At 39.9% G+C, this 17,627-nt stretch overlaps 1 protein-coding gene across 1 annotated transcript in view; it reads right to left on the bottom strand.

Moving 5' to 3' along the window:
• Positions 1-16,537: 16,537 nt before the first annotated feature.
• Positions 16,538-17,627, bottom strand: part of PSAP (prosaposin) — a 32,787-nt gene continuing 31,697 nt past the window's right edge. Inside the window, exon 14 of the mRNA XM_089677094.1 lies at positions 16,538-17,534. Coding sequence (XP_089533220.1) covers positions 17,499-17,534 — 36 coding nt within the window. The 3' untranslated portion in view covers positions 16,538-17,498. The remainder of the gene's footprint in view (positions 17,535-17,627) is intronic.

The raw sequence follows: 17,627 nt of genomic DNA, 5'->3' as shown, positions 1-17,627 counted from the left end.
AAGAGTGGAGATGTGGCATTATAATCTAGGCGTAGGACAATATCCCAGCTAATTTTTTAATTCCAGTTGTTCAGTAGCAGATGTGCTTATTGATTCAGTGGTATTACAATGTACTATGGGGAATACCATAAAACATGTACGACACATTATCTGGTGGTAGTTTCCTTTAGAACTACCTGCGCCTTATTCAGGCAAGCATTTGCACCAGTTTTTGGTAACATTACTGACACAAGTGACAAATGAATATAGTTCTAACTATGGAAGCAGCAGATTTTTGAAGAATTGCCCCCATTTCACAGATTAGGAAACTGGCAGTGATGAAGACCAGCTCTGAGTGGCCGTATAGAGGTGTATCAGTACTCGGTGGAGCATATTCATGCTAGGAAGGTACATGGACTGTATGTGACAGCTCCCCACCCAGTGCCTTTATCCCAGGCCCTATTCAGTTAAAGTTGTTCTAAAGTTTTTTGTTTTTCTTTAACTTCATGCATTCTATGCCTGCTGCTGTCAATCACAACCAGTGAGGAGGGAGCATGGGGTGGGGCTAAGCCACGCTCTGTGTGTCTATGGACACACACAGTACGGATTGGGAGTGAGAATGCATGAGTGCCTCTATAGCAAGTGGCTTGCTATGGTGGTACTCAGCAGGGGGGAGGGGCCAGGAGCTTCGGCAGGAGACCCATGAAGAGGAGGTTCGGGGTTGCTCTGTGCCAAACCACTGCACAGAGCAGGTTGGTATTTTAGTATCACTTTAACTGTAAGCACTGGGGACAGGGACCATAGCGATGTTGTTACCTAGATATGGCAATTCCCATATTTGGGAAATGACTTTTGTCTCTGGTTGGGTGGAGTCTGATGGAGGTACGGAAAGACTAGTTCCTTATCATGTCTGCATTTCTTTTCATAGTGCACAGCAAAGGCCAAATTGGAAAGTCACTATTGGACTGAACAACGGCTATGAATCTGCCCACTGCTGCATGCCACCAATCAACCGCAAGAGAAACCTGATGGGGAAACTAGTTTCTTTAGTCTAGTTCCAGGTCAGGCTCCACCCACTGCTACTACAGACCTCCTCAGCCATGTTCATGTGATGGTCTAGTATAAACACTGACCTCAGGGCCAGGCACCAATAGCATCATGTACCTGTCTCTAACAAATCCATGGATCGGGTGAAAGCACTGCCAATTTTTGTGTGGTGGCCCAACAGAATTCTAAAGCATGTCTGAGACCCTCCATTACGACCTCTAGCAGATGCCCTCTAGCTCTCATTTCAATGTGATTTGTAGGTAGCTGTTTGCAAGAAATGTGTTAATTGCAGGCATTTGTGAGAGACGTGTTAACAAGCATATTGTAACTTCAGTTTGTGATTGTATTTCAGTTTTACAGAAGAAAAATTCAGTTTTGGAATGAAACACAACGCTGCTTTTGTCAGTTTTGTTAGCTAGCGGTCGGCTAACCATTAGTAGGACATCACAGAATGTTTTATCCTGCTGGTGGGTGCACACTGAAATTGACAGCAACCTGTTTTGTTCAGATCAGCATTCAGACAATTTACAAATGTGAATAGACAGCTCTAGGACCTGAAGATGGAGGAAATGAACCCCTAGATGCCAATCAGAGTTAGACATCCTTGTAACCATAGATGAGGATAAGCAAACTTTTCCCCGAGCCTTAAAGGAAATCTGTAGATGTGTTAAATGTGAACCCCACAGTGGAGATTTGTGCACATTGGGCTCCCTACTTGATTGCAAAGCATTTGTCTTTCTCTTAGAGCAGAAGAATTCTGTTTCATTTCTATAAAATCCAAATATTAGCCACAGATAGATGAAACTAACTCCTTCTGATGCATAATCATGAGCTACATACACATATAACATTGTACACAATGGGCCCATTGCACAGAATCTCCCAAAGATCAGCAAAACAGATGTGCGCCTGCTGATGACAGTCATGCAGTGTATGGACTCTTTGTGATCGGGCTGTGACACTGATGTCAGAAATCACATCCCGGGTGGGTCCATATGAATTATGACTACTTCAGGAGGCAAAACAATGTTCAGAGCAGAGGAGGGGACACTTTCCTCCTCAGAGGTGATTAGCCAAGGGTTCAGGCTTTAGCCAGATCTCAAAAAATTGAGGAGCATGAATTGTGAACTTTGTAAATTGTCTGAATTCTGATCTGAACAAGACAGGTTTCTGTCAATTTCAGTGTGCACCCACCAGCAGGATAAACCATTCTGTGCTGTCCTACTAATGGTTATCCAATCGCTAGCTAACAAACCTGACAAAAGCAGCATTGTGTTTCATTCCAAAACTGCATTTACTTCTGTAAAACTGAAATACAATCACATAAACTGAAGTTACAATATACTTGTTAACATGTCTCTCACAAATGCCTGCAATGAACACATTTATTGCAAACAGCTGCCTACAAATCACATTGAAATGAGAGCTAGCTATGTATGTGACTTTGACAAACACAGTGAATGAACTTGTAGGCATATGTGTGTCAGAGGGAAGAAGGAGGCCTTCACTGATGTCTTCTGGAAGCTAAACTAGAACTGCAGTGGTATATGGGAATCTTTATTTTTTTTAACAAGCATGACACACTCCCTATTCTTGTTGAAAGGAATAATAAAAAAAGGTGCAGTTGCAGTGAACACCCAACAGATGGCTCCCAACTCAACACAAGGATGATATACAGAACACATTTTGTCCAAAATGGTAAAAGTTTGTTTCTGTTTTCTCCTATCTTGTAGCAATTAGCCAAATTCTTTGTCCTTTTTTGTTTGTTTTTTTTCTTAGGATTTTTTGTAAACTTCAAACTTCATCTTTGTACATATTTTATACGCTGCCAACCTTTGCAATATAGTGATTTTAAAGGTTATTTTTTTTTGTATCTAAAATGAAAAACACTGTAGACTTAACTACCTGCTCTGTGCAATTGTTCTGCACAGTTCAACCCTAATCCTCCTCCTCTAGCGTCCCCTGCCAGCAGTCTTGGCTCCTCTTCTTCCCCCCATTGCAAGCCGCTTGCTATGGGGGCATTTGTGCAGGCTTGATCCAGAACCGCATTGTGTGGCTATTGAGACACACAGAGAGCTGCGCAGCTCCGCTGCAGACGGGTACAGCACTGGATCAAGATCTGGCTCAGATATTTCAGGGGGGGATGGGGAAAGCTGACACAGGTTTTCTTCTTTTTTTTTTTAAACCTTGATGCAGAGAATGCATTAAAGTAAAGAACCTTTTACCTTTACAACCACTTTATCCACTTGCCTACAGGGCACTTATACCCCCTTCATGCCCAAGCCAATTTTCAGCTTTCAGCGTTGTCACACTTTGAATGACCATTGCGCAATCATCCAACACTGCACCTATATGAAGTTTTTATCATTTCTTTTCACACAAATAGAGCTTTCTTTTGGTGGTATGTACTCACCACTGGGTGTTTTATTTTTTGCGCTATAAACAAAAAAAGAGCAAAAAAAAAATGCTTCTTTTGTTTTCTATTGTAAAATTTTGCAGACAGGTAATTTTTTCTCCTTCACTGATGTGCGTTGATGAGGCTGCACTGATAGGCAGCACTGATGAGCTGGCACTGATATGCAACAATGATGGGCACTGATAGGCAACAATAATGAGCACTGACTGGCGGCACTGCTGGGCACTGATCATCAGTGCTGATCCCTCCTCTGACAATTGCCGGTTATCGGCAGTACTTTCCTCACGCTATGAAAGCGTGAGAAAAGTGCAGCCGATAACCGGCAACTGCATTTACTCTTGATCTGCTGTGTCATTGGACATGGCTGATCACATGGTAAAAGGCCACTGTGATTGGCCTTTTACCACATCACATGATCAGCTCAGTGAAGCCATCAATCGGCTATCTGCGGTCAGCAAGTGGTTAATAGGTGGCTTTTGCATATTAACGTACAACTAAAGGCAAAACCTTTTTTCTTCATTTTTTGGATAGGGTAATGGAGGGTTATAATCCTTGTCCATTTTTTTTTTTTGTTTTTTTTTTACCATGGGTGTCCCATTGAGGTGATTTATCATAATTTCATGTGCCATAGTCAAACGGGAAGTGAGGATATCACAGGTTGTTCCCACAACTAATGTCCCCTATTTGGATACCTCTATTACTTTTTCATGAGCTGTGATAATGGTAAACCTGCCATATGGAGAGGTTAAATCTTCCCAACAGGGTCACAAGCAGCACAAAAAAAAAGTTTTGCTTTTAATTACACTAAAGCAACCCCATAGATTCTGCATTTTGTTTCCTTCCACCCAAGTTGCTTGATTGCCCCAACAATACAGTCAGTGTTGATGGGAGAATCCCAGCGCTAACGTGTTCTGCTGACAGAAGATGATGATCTCTTTTGGCGGCTATAGCCACTGACCATGATCACATGAAAAAAATATCAGACAGGCTGGTTGTACTGAAGTCGATCAATGGATCAACTTCAGTACAACCAGCCTGCCCCCATAGATTGAGATTCAGGCAATCCATACTGAACTGGCCGAGTCTCAAGCCAATTATTGCCGATTTAAGACTAATATCCCCAGAAAGATTGTTACATTGTGTTTCCAGTGTCTGTCTGTCTGTATGCTTTTTCTAATCTCCTTGTTGATCTGTATGCAATTGTACTGTGGCTGCAGATTAAAAATTGGTGTAAACTATCAGATCTGACAGCAATGTGTGTTTGTATGGTTGCCTAGCAGACCAGTCAGTAGGAAAAACTGCTGGATGATGGCAAGCTTTCAAAAGGCGTGCATCTGGTATGTAAGCAGTAGGAAAAGTGGTTAATGCAAGGATATTCCAGCTTATTGGCTATCTGGAGAGATCCCAGAACTGTGTGTTAGTTGCTAGACTAAAAATGTAAAAAGCGAAGGCAGAGCAGAGTAGGACTGGCCATAGAGGGATTACTTTGACACAGTTGGCCAGCTTAAGCATGTATTGCAATATGTGTGAACCAAATATCCCTATTTATTGCAAAGTCTGCTGGAAAGGGTATATACCAGTGTGCAGAGGGTCCTTCATAATCTCTAGTGTTAACCACATGCCGCCCAGCCACTGTACATATACGGCGGCAGGGCGGCACTCACAGGCAAAACCACATTTTAAGACGTGTGTTTTGTAAACAAATAGGGGGCGCGCTGCCGCCCTATTTGTCCCACGGTTCTCTGCCGCAGATGTCAGTCGCCGGGTCACAGCCGCTCCTTGGCGGCTATGTCCCGGCGATCGGCGGCAAACAGTGACAGAGAGCACAGCTGCAGTAGCTGTGCTGTCTGTCACTTCCCTGACAGCTCGAGGATGAGCTGATCGAGAGAGAACAGTTTCTCTTTCTCGATCAGCCTTGTCCCGCCCAGCACACACCCCCGCCCCCTAGTAAAACACTCCCCTCACTCCTATAACCCTTCCCTGCAAAATAAAGTTAACCCCTTCCTCCCCATTGCCATTAGTACAGTGTCAGTTTTTTTTTTTTTTTTTTGCACTGATCACTGTATTAGTGTTTTTGGGGATGTCAGTGACCCCAAGTCAGTACCCCGCAATGTCAAAATGTCCGCCGCAGTCCCACCATAAGTCGCTGCCATAAGTCCCTGATCGCCGCCATAATTCGCTGATCGCCGCCATTATCAGTATAAAAAAAACCCTAAAAATCCCAGTATCTTTCCTGCCATTTTTAAACGCTATAACTTTCACATAAACCAATTAATTTACATGTATTGGGTTTATTTTTAGCAAAGACATGTCGTAGAATACATTTTGACAGAAATTTATGACTAAATTTGATTTTTGCATTTTTTTTTACTGGACATGTTTTATAGCAAAAAGTCCAAAATATTGTTTTTTTTTTTCCTCAAAATTGTCAGCCTTTTTTTTTTTTTTTATAGCGCAAAAAATAAAAACCGCACAGGCAATCAAATACCACCGAAAGAAAGCTCAATTTGTGGGGAAAAAAAGGATGTAAATTTTTGTACCATATTGCATGACCGCGCAATTGTCCGTTAAACTAGTGCAGCGCTGTATAGCAGAAAAATGGCGTAAATTGCAGTATTTATACCATAGTTTGTAGACGCTATAACTTCCACAAAAAGCAATCAATATACACTTATTGGGATTTTTTTTACCAAAAGCATGTAGCAGAATACATTTTGGCCTAAATTTATAACCAACTTTGAGTTTACTATATATTTTTTATAGCTGAAAATAAAAAATATTGTTTTTCTTCAAAATTTTTGGCCTTTTTTTGTTTATAGCGTGAAAAATAAAAAGCGCACAGATGATCAAATACCACCGAAAGAAAGCTCTATTTGTGTGAAAAAAAAGGACGTAAATTTCGTTTGGGTGCAGCATTGCATGACCGCGCAATTATCAGTTGAATTAGTGCAGCGCCAAGTAGCAAAAAGAGGCCTGGTCATTAAGGGGGGTAAATCCTCTGGAGCTCAAGTGGTTAATATGACCCCTTTAGCACCTGATAGATAAATGCATGTACTAGCTATTGGGATTTGAGCACAGGTATATCTTGTTTGTTGTATTGTGGGTCAGTATCCAGACCTAACCCTAGTAGCTCTCCTCCACTTATATTGGTATTGTGTCCCCCCCTTCCCTGTGGCATTGTGTCCACGGTAGCATTTACCTAGGCAGAGCAGAGTAGGACTGGCCATAGAGGGACTACTTTGATGCAGTTGGCCAGCTTAAACCTGTATTGCAATATATGTGAAACAAATATCCCTATTCTTTATTGCAAAGTCTGCTGGAAAGGGTATATACCAGTGTGCAGAGGGTCCTTTTAGAACTTTTTAGTTGCTAGACTGCCTCCATCCCTTAGAACAGGGGTCGGCGACCCATCGATTGCAGCCATGTGATGGTAGATAGTGTTCTCTGCCTTGCTGACCACTGGTCTAAACGGCTCTTCCTACACATGCAGATCAGTGCAGGGAAGGTACATACCTAGTGTGCTGCACCGATTTTTTTCCCCCCCCCATTTTAATCCCAGGTGTTTGTATGCGACATTACATGGTCTGGATGAGAGAGGATGACCAGCAGGGATCAGGGCGCCACAAAAAAGAGCAGTAGTTTGTAGATGGCCCTTCCCTGCTTTGCATGTGGGGCAAGTGTCTGCCCTGTCTGTGACCCCCTGTACAAGCAAATCTCTGCTCTGCTGACTATTTATACTCTGCCCCATCTGGTAATGACCCCTGTACACTACCCTACCTTCCTATATAGCCAGGCCAGCATTGATGCCAGACAGCCCAGAAATAATTCGAGCAAATCAGCACCACTTGATTTGCCTTCATAATGGACTCCTGTATCAGACTAGTGGGGGTGACCAATTTAAACTCCAAAAACATTAACAAAATTGTGAAGTGAATGCCGAGTTTCTCACTGAAAGCTAACTTTGTTAGGTCAAGTTTATATTTTTCTAAGTTTTCTTCATGCTGTCATTATTTATTTATTTTTTTTACTGAGGGGCTTGATAGTTACCCCGTTGCTCTTTCAGCTCTATTGTTCAGGTCGATCTTCACCTCCCGAAGGTTGCCTGAGAAGGGTACAAGATTGAATGTAAGATTTGTACTAGCCTGTGTGTGTCCAGACACCTAGATTTGGGTGACGTCTCCTTCTAGTGATGGCCAGAGCTATTGTAGGCTCTCAACTGTCACAGCTGGTTTACCTGCCTAAAATTAAGTTTGTAAACTGATTTTTTTTTTATTTTGTTTTGTTCATTCTTTACTAATCCAGTAACATTTTGAAATTGGTTGTGGAGAGATTAAGTTTTACTTGAGCCCAACAGTGCAAACACATTCTACTTTTCACTCCACTAGAGGTGCGCTGCCACACTAAAATCCTTAATGGATGTTGTCACTTCCCCTTGGCCAATATCCCCCCCTTCCTACCTCACGGCTAAGCACTGGCCAACCACTGCTTAGAGCGGATCTAAACCCATTACGTTACATAACTTTCACAGTTGCTCGGGATCTCAACCAAAGTGTCAAACTATCTGGTGTCATAACTGATCACTTGTGCAGCATAATGGCAGTTAAAAATCAAACAGAGGCCAAGATGGAAGCTTCTTTGGCTGAAACAGAAAGGAGGGTTTAGTTCCACTTTAGGTATCAACATCTCTGCTGGAACTGTACATAAAGTTTTTTTTATATATATATACTCCTCCTCTCCATCCATGCTGGTGCCCCTTTTAAAGAGATGCATCATTTCAGTATCCAGTACTGAAAATGTCAATTGGCAGTTAAATAAGGACAATGTTCCATTGTGCACGTTCTGCCATCAATCTCCTGGGTACTGCTCATACAACAAATGTTTATTGCAGACTCTGAAAATGTAAAGTCCATGACAATTCACTAACTAGACAGCTAGATAAAATGTTGCTGCACCAGGTGGACGGAGTATATACTGCCATTTGCAAATGCTATCACTTTCTCGTAAACCAATTAAGGTAGACGTATTGGTTTTTTTTTGTTTTGTTTTTTTAGCAAAATGTAGCAGAATACATTTTGGCCTAAATTTCTGACAATTTGATTTTTTTTAATTTTTTTACTAGACATGTTTAATAGCAAAAAGTCAAAAATATAGTTTGTTTTTTTTCTCAATTGTCGGTCTTTTTTTTTTTTTATAGCGCAAAAAATAAAAACTGCACAGCTGATCAAATACCACCAAAAGAAAGCTCACATTCGTGGGGAAAAAAACGACAAATTTCATTTGGGTGCAGCATTGCATGACTGAAATTGTCATTTAAAGTAATGCAGCGCCGTAGCGCACAAAATGGCCTGGTCAAGAAGGGAGGTAAATCCTCAGGAGGGCATGTGGTAAAAGCAACCTGACAAGGAAACAAAAGTTTTGTGTTTTTTTTTTTGTTTTCTTTTAGTTAAATGTTCCTCTGTTTAACTCCTTATTGACCCTTTGTTTACGCTAATTAACTAATTCTCCTTTTCCATTCAATTATTTTTCCTGCTGATTTATTTGTTTCTATTTTATTAATGAATATTTAAACTTTTTTTTGCTTGCTAATAGTTTTACTCCTTTAGCATATATTTTACAAATTTCACATTTAACCACTTCAATACCTGGCACTTTTACCCCCTTCCTGCCCAGGCCACTTTTCAGCTTTCAGCTCTTTCGCACTTTGAATGACAATTGCGTGGTCAGGCAATGCTGTACCCAAACAAAACTTTTACATTTTGTTCACGCAACTAGAGCTTTCTTTTGGCGATATTTAATTATCACTGGGTTTTTTGTTATCCTTTGCTAAATTAACAAAAAATGTTTTGCTTCTTTTCTGTTATCAAATTTTGCAAATAAATAATTGTTCTTCATAAATTTAGGCTAAGATATATTCTGCTACATTTCTTGAAAATAACCCAAATCAATATTTATTTTTTAGTCAGTAGGAAAGTTATCTACAAACTATGGGTATATAAAGGAAAATCAATCATTACTGAAGGCCAATCTAATTTCTTGAGGCCCAAAAATGTCAGGACAGTGCAGATATCGCCCAAATGACACATTTTTGCAAAGCAGACAGTCCGAGGTAGTTAGTACAAGGCATAGACTTTTTTTTTTACTTGTAATGTTTGAGAATTAAAATTTTTTTTTTTTTTTCATACTGTCAGCAGTGCAGTAGTCAATCATATAACTGGTGTCACTGTGGTCAGGGGCACTGACTGGTGACAGTACCAAAAAAAAAAAAAATTGTAACATTGTACTACTCTTGGGAAGTGATCAGTAATTTTTTTTTTAAATATATATACATTGATTATAGCAAAGAATTTCAGTGCTATAAGCAAGCATTTAACGGAATGAAATCGACTTTGTTCTGTTTTTTTGTGATTTAGTCACAGCTAATCACATGACAGAGGTTGTGATTGACCCAGTCTGTACTATTGATTACTATGACCAATCATGACTAATGACCCAATTGTATACAATGATGGCATGAAAGGAAGCCATCCATTGTTACAATTGCCATGTGACCTGCTGTGATTAGTCACATGGATCTGGCAATGGGCCTGTACATAGATCTGTCATCAGCTGTGTCTGAGGGACACAGCTGGTAACAAATCTCACCACAGCACAGGCGAGGTGTGATCCAGGAGGACATTGATGCCCACCTGGATCGATGAGAGTCCTGCTCAGCTGTCATTTTGCTACTGACTGGGCAGAAACTGATTAAAAAAAAAAATGAAAAAACCTATTTCATTTGTCATAACTTTGTGCCAAAATCATAATTTGTCATTTTTAAACAGAACAAATTACAGAATAAAATATGCACTTTTTATGTACAGTAACACTTTTTTTGAGCAGTGTGCATTTTGTTAAATTTGTTTACATTGTTACATCTATCTAGTCTGGCTGAAAAAAGACAAAAGTTCATCCAGTTCAACCATCGAAAGAAAAAAAAAAAAAAAAAGTTCTTATACCAACAGTTGATCCACGGGAAGGCAAAAAAAAACCCAACGCATGATCCAATTTGCTTCTGCAGGGGAAAAAAAAAATCCTTCCAGTTCCCCCGAGAGGCAATTGGATATTCCCTGGATCAACGTTACCTATAAAATGTTAGTATCCAGTTATATTCTGTGTATCTAGGAAAGAATCCAGGCCTTTTTTAAAGCAATCCACTGAGCTGCCCAGAACCAACTCTGGAGGGAGTCTATTCCACAGCTCTCAGTGTAAAGAAACCTTTCTGTGTTTGGAGATTACATTTCTTTTCCTCCAGATGTAGAGTGCCCCCTTGTCCTTTGTGATGATCTCAGGGTGAATAGCTCTACACAGAGTTCACTATATGAACCACTGATGTATTTATACATGTTGATCATATCCCCCCTTACTCTCCTCTTCTCAAGAGAGAATAAATTCAGTTCCTCTAATCTTTCCTCATAGCTGATCTCCTCCATGCCTCGTATCAGTTTGGTTGTCCTCTGTACTTTCTCCAGTTCCCCAATGTTCTTTTTGTGAATTGGTGCTCAAAACTGAACTGCATATTCCAGATGAGGTCTTACTAATGATTTGTACAGGGTAATATGATATCTCTCTCTGGAGTCTATACCTCTTAATACAAGAGAGGATTTTGCTCGCTTTAGAAACCACAGCTTGGCATTGCATGCCATTATTAAGCTTGTGATCTACCAGAACCCCCAGATCCTTCACCATTGATTCCCCCAGTTGTACCCCCCCTAGTATGTATGATGCATGCATATTCTTAGCCTCCAAGTGCATAACCTTACTTTTATCATTAAACCTCATTTGCCACATAGTTGCCCAATTAAACAGTGCATTGAGGTTGACTTGTTAGTTGGAGACATCCTGTAAGGATGTTATTCCATGGCACAGCTTGATGTCATCTGCAAAGACTGAAATGGGATTTATCATCCCAGACCCTATATAATTTATAAATATATTAAAAAGTAAGGGTCCCAACACTGAACCTTGGGGTACACCAATGACAACCCTAGACCATTCAGAGTATGAATCATTAACCACTACTCTGAATACGATCTTTTAGCTAGTTTTCTATCCATTTACATACAGATTTTTCCAAGCCTGTAGACTTTACCTTACACATTAGCCGTGTGTGGGGAACTGTGTCAAACACTTTTACAAAATCCAAGTATACCACTACCACCCCTCTGTCCAAGGTTTTGCTCACCTCCTCATAAAAAGAAATCAGATTTGTTTGACAACTTCTGTCTCTTTCATTTATCCATGTCTGTTGCTTAAAATATTCATTTTTTTTTCCAAGCAAGAATTCATCTATGTGGTCTTTTATTAAACTCTCCAGTATCTTCCCCACTATAGAAGTTAAACTAACAGGTCTATGACGACTTGGTAAATATTTTGACCCCTTTTTAAATATTGGCATCAAATTGGCCTTATGCCAATCCAGTGGTGTTTAAGGATTGCAGGGAAAAAAAAAAGTGTATTAATTTTTTTCTCTCAACGATAAAGTTATGCTGAATAAATAGGCCCATAGCAGCAATGTTAAAAATTGCTCTGGTCCATAAGGGGTGCACAGACGTGAAAGTCAAAGTGGGTAATGTATTGTATTCTTTTGTTTCTGATCATATGTGGTCTTGGTTTCTCAGATGAATAATGTGCTGATTAAACAAATTGTTTATTCTTATCGGACAAGAAATGTCCATGACAGTCCCATTGGATATTGTTGAAAGCTATATACTATCTGATTGTATGATCCCTCCAAAAGCGATTTTTGTTATCCAATTTTCTGATTGTGCATAGTAGGCACAAATAACTCCGTATTCAGAGGAAAACTGCTTCAGGAGATATATAAAAAAAAAATGTCTGAACTAATCCTGTAGGCCAGGTCAGAAACCTGTAGATTGCAATGCAGAGACGTCTTGTAGAGTTTGAGTTGTAGTTTCAAGAGTTGCAAAAGCAATGCCTCATTGGTAGTGCTGGCACCTGTGTTGCCAACAGCAGGAAAGAAGAGATCATTGGTTCAGGGTAAAGCAATACACTAGGTGGGCAAAGCTGTATAATACTACTTTCATACTGATAGGCTGCACTTTACCATCAATCTTCCTGAGTTTGCTATGCATAGCCTTCTATTATATCCTGCTGGTGAGCTTTCATAAAAATACACTACACCTGCAGGATATACTAGAAGTCTAGGGCAAAGTGCAACTAACCCAGGAAAGTTGCATATAAACTACAGCACATCAGTGTAAAAAAAACAGCCTTTATAAGGGGACTTTTAAGAGTAAAGGTTCATTTACATTTGCAGTTTGGGGAGTTACCCCCATTGTTAAGATGCATTTTTACCAATTTAACCACACCCCATTTATCTGCAGTGGCCAGGGGGTGTACACAGATGCAGACGTTATATGCCCAATCAGTCATGTAACCTTTATGCAGTATAGCAAACAAGGTGTTAAAGCAGGCAGCATTGCATTCTCACCACCTACTTTAACCCCTTGGACCCCACAGAAGCATGCAGTGGAGGGTGCTTGCAGCATGGCCCCATTTACTTGAACAGGTCATGCATGGCAGGTAGGTAGCAACAGGGTATTTAATGCCTGCTGCCTTAAAGCTAATAAAAATAGGTGTTTGCTTTTTGAGCCACAAGCTCTCAGGTGTGAATGGGGCCTTAAGTAGACCTGCTGGCCCTTTTTTTTTGCAGGTATAAAATCCAGCAATAGCCTCACCCTGCACATGCTCAGTTTCTTTTTAGACACTGATGAATTTATAGAGGTTGATCTTGTTGACTGCTTAACTACTTGCCCTCTAGTGGATTTACCCCCTTTTCTGACCAGGTCATTTTTTACATTACTTTGACAATTGCGTAGTCATGCACTGCCACACCCAGATGAGTTACATTTTTTTTTCCCCCACAAATTGAGCTTTTGGTGGTATTTGATCACCTCAGTTTTTTCTTATAGCGCAAAAAAGAAAAATGCAGACAATTTAGAAACACTAAAGATGTCCAGTAAAAAAAAAAATAAATAAAAAAAATCAAATTTAGGTCAAAATGTATTCTGCTACATGTCTTTGCTTACATGTAAAGTGTAGATCACCATTTGTAACAAACTTTCACATAAAACAATTTTGATACTGGGATTTTTTTTCCTACTAGTAATGGCAGCAATCAGCAACTTCTAACTGTACTGCAGGGAGCATTCTGACACTGGGGGGGGAGAAAGTGTCACTGACATCCCCAGTGCTTAACAGCACTGACACTGTACTAAGACAGTGGACAGGAAGGGGTTAATGTGAGGGGTGATCAAAGGGTTAACTAGGGTGTATTTTACTAGGGGGTGGGCGGTGTGTGCTTCACTGTAAGCACACTGATCGGGATGGCTGTGCATAGCAGTGTGCCCAAGCTGACAGGGAGGAAGACTGTTTGTAAATAAACTGTCTCCCTCCCCATCGGTAATCACCGGTCAGGATCCAGCGATTGACATCCATAGCCATGACTGGCAGTGTGGTTCGACTGACACGCCTTCTACCCAGAAATGCAAAATAATGTGTATGTACATATACCTGTGCACAAAATCACATGTATATACACGTGACTGCATTTCTGGGTATGGCACGCGTGAGCCCTACCCATGCAGCCATAGATGTCAATCACTGGGTCCCAGCCGGTAATTACCCCCCTGATGATTACCATGCATCTCTGACAGGGAGGAAGATTGTTTTGTTTACAATCTTCCTGTGTCAGCTCGAGCACACTGCTCTGGATGGCTGTGCACAGTACAGCCATCCTAATCAGTAAGCTTACAGTGAACACACAGCACACAGTTAACCCTTTGATTGGCCCTCACATTAACCCCTTCCTGCCCAGTGCTTTTTAGCACTGATCACTGTATTTGTGTCACTGGAGATGTGAGTGATACCAAGTTAGTTCCCCCCAGTGTTAAAATGTCTGCCGCAGTCCCGCTATAAGTTGCGGATCACTGCCATTACTAGTAGAAAAAAAAATCCCATTATCTATACCGCCATAACTTTCATGTAAACCAATTTACACTTTTTTAGCAAAGACAGCAGAATACATTTGACTAAAGTTAATTTAAATTTCATTGGACATGTTTAATAGCAAAGTCCAAAATATACTTTTTTCCCTCAAAATGGTTAGATTTTTGCTTATTCTGCATAAAAAATTAAAAAAAAAACTGCACATCAAATACCACTGAAAGAAAGCTCAATTCATGGGAAAAAGAAAAATTTCATTTGGGTGCAGCATTGCATGACTGTGCAATTGTCAAAGTAATGCAGTGCCATAATGCAAAAAATGGCCTAGTCATGAAGGGGGAGGTAAATGCTCAGGTGGGCAAGTGGTTAAGATTTAATGCAGCTCTGGGCTTCAACAAAATGGCAGCCCCTGGCAAGAAGCAGAAGGCAATTTACAGAACACTAATTTTGGGAGCATAACATGGAATGTGTTTTTTTTTTTTTTTTTTTTTTTTTAATCAAGTTATGGGTAAAGTTCCAATTTAAAGCTAAAACATTCCTGCATTAGTTTTCCCCTAGTAATTCTGCATTGTTTATTCACTCATTCCTCCATTGATTGTTCATGGCCATTACATGGGGGAGAGGTGTGTGATGAGACCAGTAGTATAAAGCCTTTGTGCCCTCTTCACAATAAAAAGGTACAAGAATATTTCTAACAAGTAATAGGACTTGTTTCTAGGCTAAGGTACACTTTTCTGTTTGGCAGGATTATTGGTTTAAAATTTTGCCTTTAAAAAAAAATTGTTTGATCTTGCTTTTGATTTCTTAGCAAACAACCAAATATATATAGATCTAGCGCAATATTTAATTCATAGAGCCCTGCCAAGTGCCCATCAATAATGCAGATATCTGGATTAGATACCCATTTCAGAACAGCACCAGAACTCATTTTGTAGATTTTAGACTTCATGTGAAGCTTCATTTTATTTGAGTTGGCACATTGTAGATACATTAGCTAGAACAGATGAGGGTTAGTAAGGATCAACATTAATGTGGTTGGATAAGTAGATAAATGTGCTTTACGGACAGTTTGGGCCAAATGTGAAGTAGTTATGGGTATGCAACACTTAAACCAAGCCTGTGGCAGTGACCAACACCTTTTGTACACAGAATATGGTTTTCAGCTGCCAAGAGCATTAATGTCCAGCTTGATCGCTGCGTTAGAACACAAATCGCCATCCTACCTCTTAGCCATCATGTTCTGATCAGTTCCCAGAGCACTCATGCTTACCCACTCTTGCTTCAATACTGCCAAAAATTGATACTGAACCTAATATAGTGGTCAAAGTATATGTAAACCCTTAACAATGACCTCTTACTTGCTCTGCATGTTTGGTCAGCAACTCAAAGCACCAATACATAGTATGGCGTGTTTTCTTAAGTTGTATTTTTGCCACATTTTATGTAAATTTAATCTAAACATTTTTGACAGTCACCAGTGTAGTACAGTGGCAGTGATCAGGGGCACTGACTGGTGACAGAATGCAAAAAAAACTTTACATTTTCTGTTACATTGTTTTTTTAGCCACTTGTACTGGAAGATTTACGTCCTTCATGACCAGGCCATTTTTGCTATATGGCACTATGTAGTGTTGCATGACTGCAAAATGTCACATTTGTTTAATACAAAGAGCTCTTTTGGTGGCATTTGATCACCACCGGTGGTTTTTGGCATTCTAAATAAAAAAAACAAACAAACTGAAAATTCAGAATTTTACTACAAAGCTTATCCCATAAAAAGTCTTAAATTTAGTCTGCTACATGTCACAAGTACAGACCAGCTTTATTAGTATTATACAGGATTTACTATTATGTTGATATCTTTATAAAGTGACCTTTGTCTTGCCCACAGAGGCACTATAACATTCACTTCTTCCTCCTATCAGTATCTGCTCCCAGAACAGATGGGAGCAAGGGAAAGGTTAGTAAATTGAAAGGGCCAGCACTTCTGGGTATAGGTGAACATGCACCTTACTGCCCTTCTTCATGTGACAGGGCTGGCTGACAGTCTTATGTGCATACATCAGTATTCCAGTAAAGAAAGAAAATACATTTTTGGGTTTTGGACACTTTATTGGTGGCTTTCAAAGTCAAATTTTCACTGTTAAAGTTTAGTACATTAGGCCCCCCCAGTGACAAATAAAAGCCTACTGACAAGTTTAGCACATTCCCACAAAGGCAAATGAACAGCACTGTGTCAATCCTCAACTGTTCTTCATGCGTGCAACTTCTAAACTCCAATAGGTCTATTTATAAAGAGTGAAACAACCCTTCTATTGCTCTTCTTGGTTAAAAAGCTATTGGAGTTAGTTCATTACATTTAATGCCTTCCCAATGAAAAATTTTCCCCTTGAACTCTGGTTGCTCTAGCCAGAGCAAAATAATTCCCCTCATGAGGAAATGTCCCAAAAGTGGTTAAATGCAAGTTTGCAGTCACTGAAATTTTCCTCCCTCTCCAGTTATTCTCGCCATTTCGTGCAACAGCAAAAAAAAAAAAAAAAAAAGCCCTCAAAATCTGTCCATAGGAAGGACAGGTCTTATTTTAATAGCCAGGTTATAACCGCTGCATTACCCCCCTCCCGCGCCCCAGAAGCTCATTTGGCAGGGGACAGGCCTAGAAAACTAAAAATATATTCATTCTGCAAAGGAAGAATCCTGACTATTTGGTTTAAATAAAATGAATTAAACAAAACATGGTAGCTTGGCAACGGATAGGAAACCATGCGTTTAAAAAAGAAAAATTTTAGCAAGCTTGGGAGCACATTAAAAAGTTACATAATTTGATTTAAGTCATTGTACATAATCTACCCGTCTGGATTAAGCACATTTTTCAAAATAAAGCTTAAGAAAAGTTAGAAAAACTTAATCATGTAACTTTGTGTGAAACAATTCTCTACAGAACAAAAATATGTACAACCTATTCATACAGAAAATATTCTCTCCAGGTTACAACAGTGTGATTTTAAGGGAGGTCCATTCTGTGCCATCCATCACAATTCCAAGAAAAAGCCCTCTAGTTCCAAACATGATGCTTGCAGTGCTCAATAGCCTAAAGAGAAGGGAAAAAATCTTATTAGTCAAGAAAAAGAAAGTTGTACTGTTGAGAATGTAGCAGGTTGTATTTCAGACATTTTAGCAATAG

Source organism: Staurois parvus, unplaced genomic scaffold (assembly GCF_062004578.1).
Source record: "Staurois parvus isolate SC_StPar_1 unplaced genomic scaffold, SC_StPar_1.0 ptg000177l, whole genome shotgun sequence".
NCBI classification, from domain to species: domain Eukaryota; kingdom Metazoa; phylum Chordata; class Amphibia; order Anura; family Ranidae; genus Staurois; species Staurois parvus.
The sequence above is the reverse complement of the archived record's forward strand: the minus strand, read 5'-3'. Positions and strand labels throughout refer to the sequence as shown.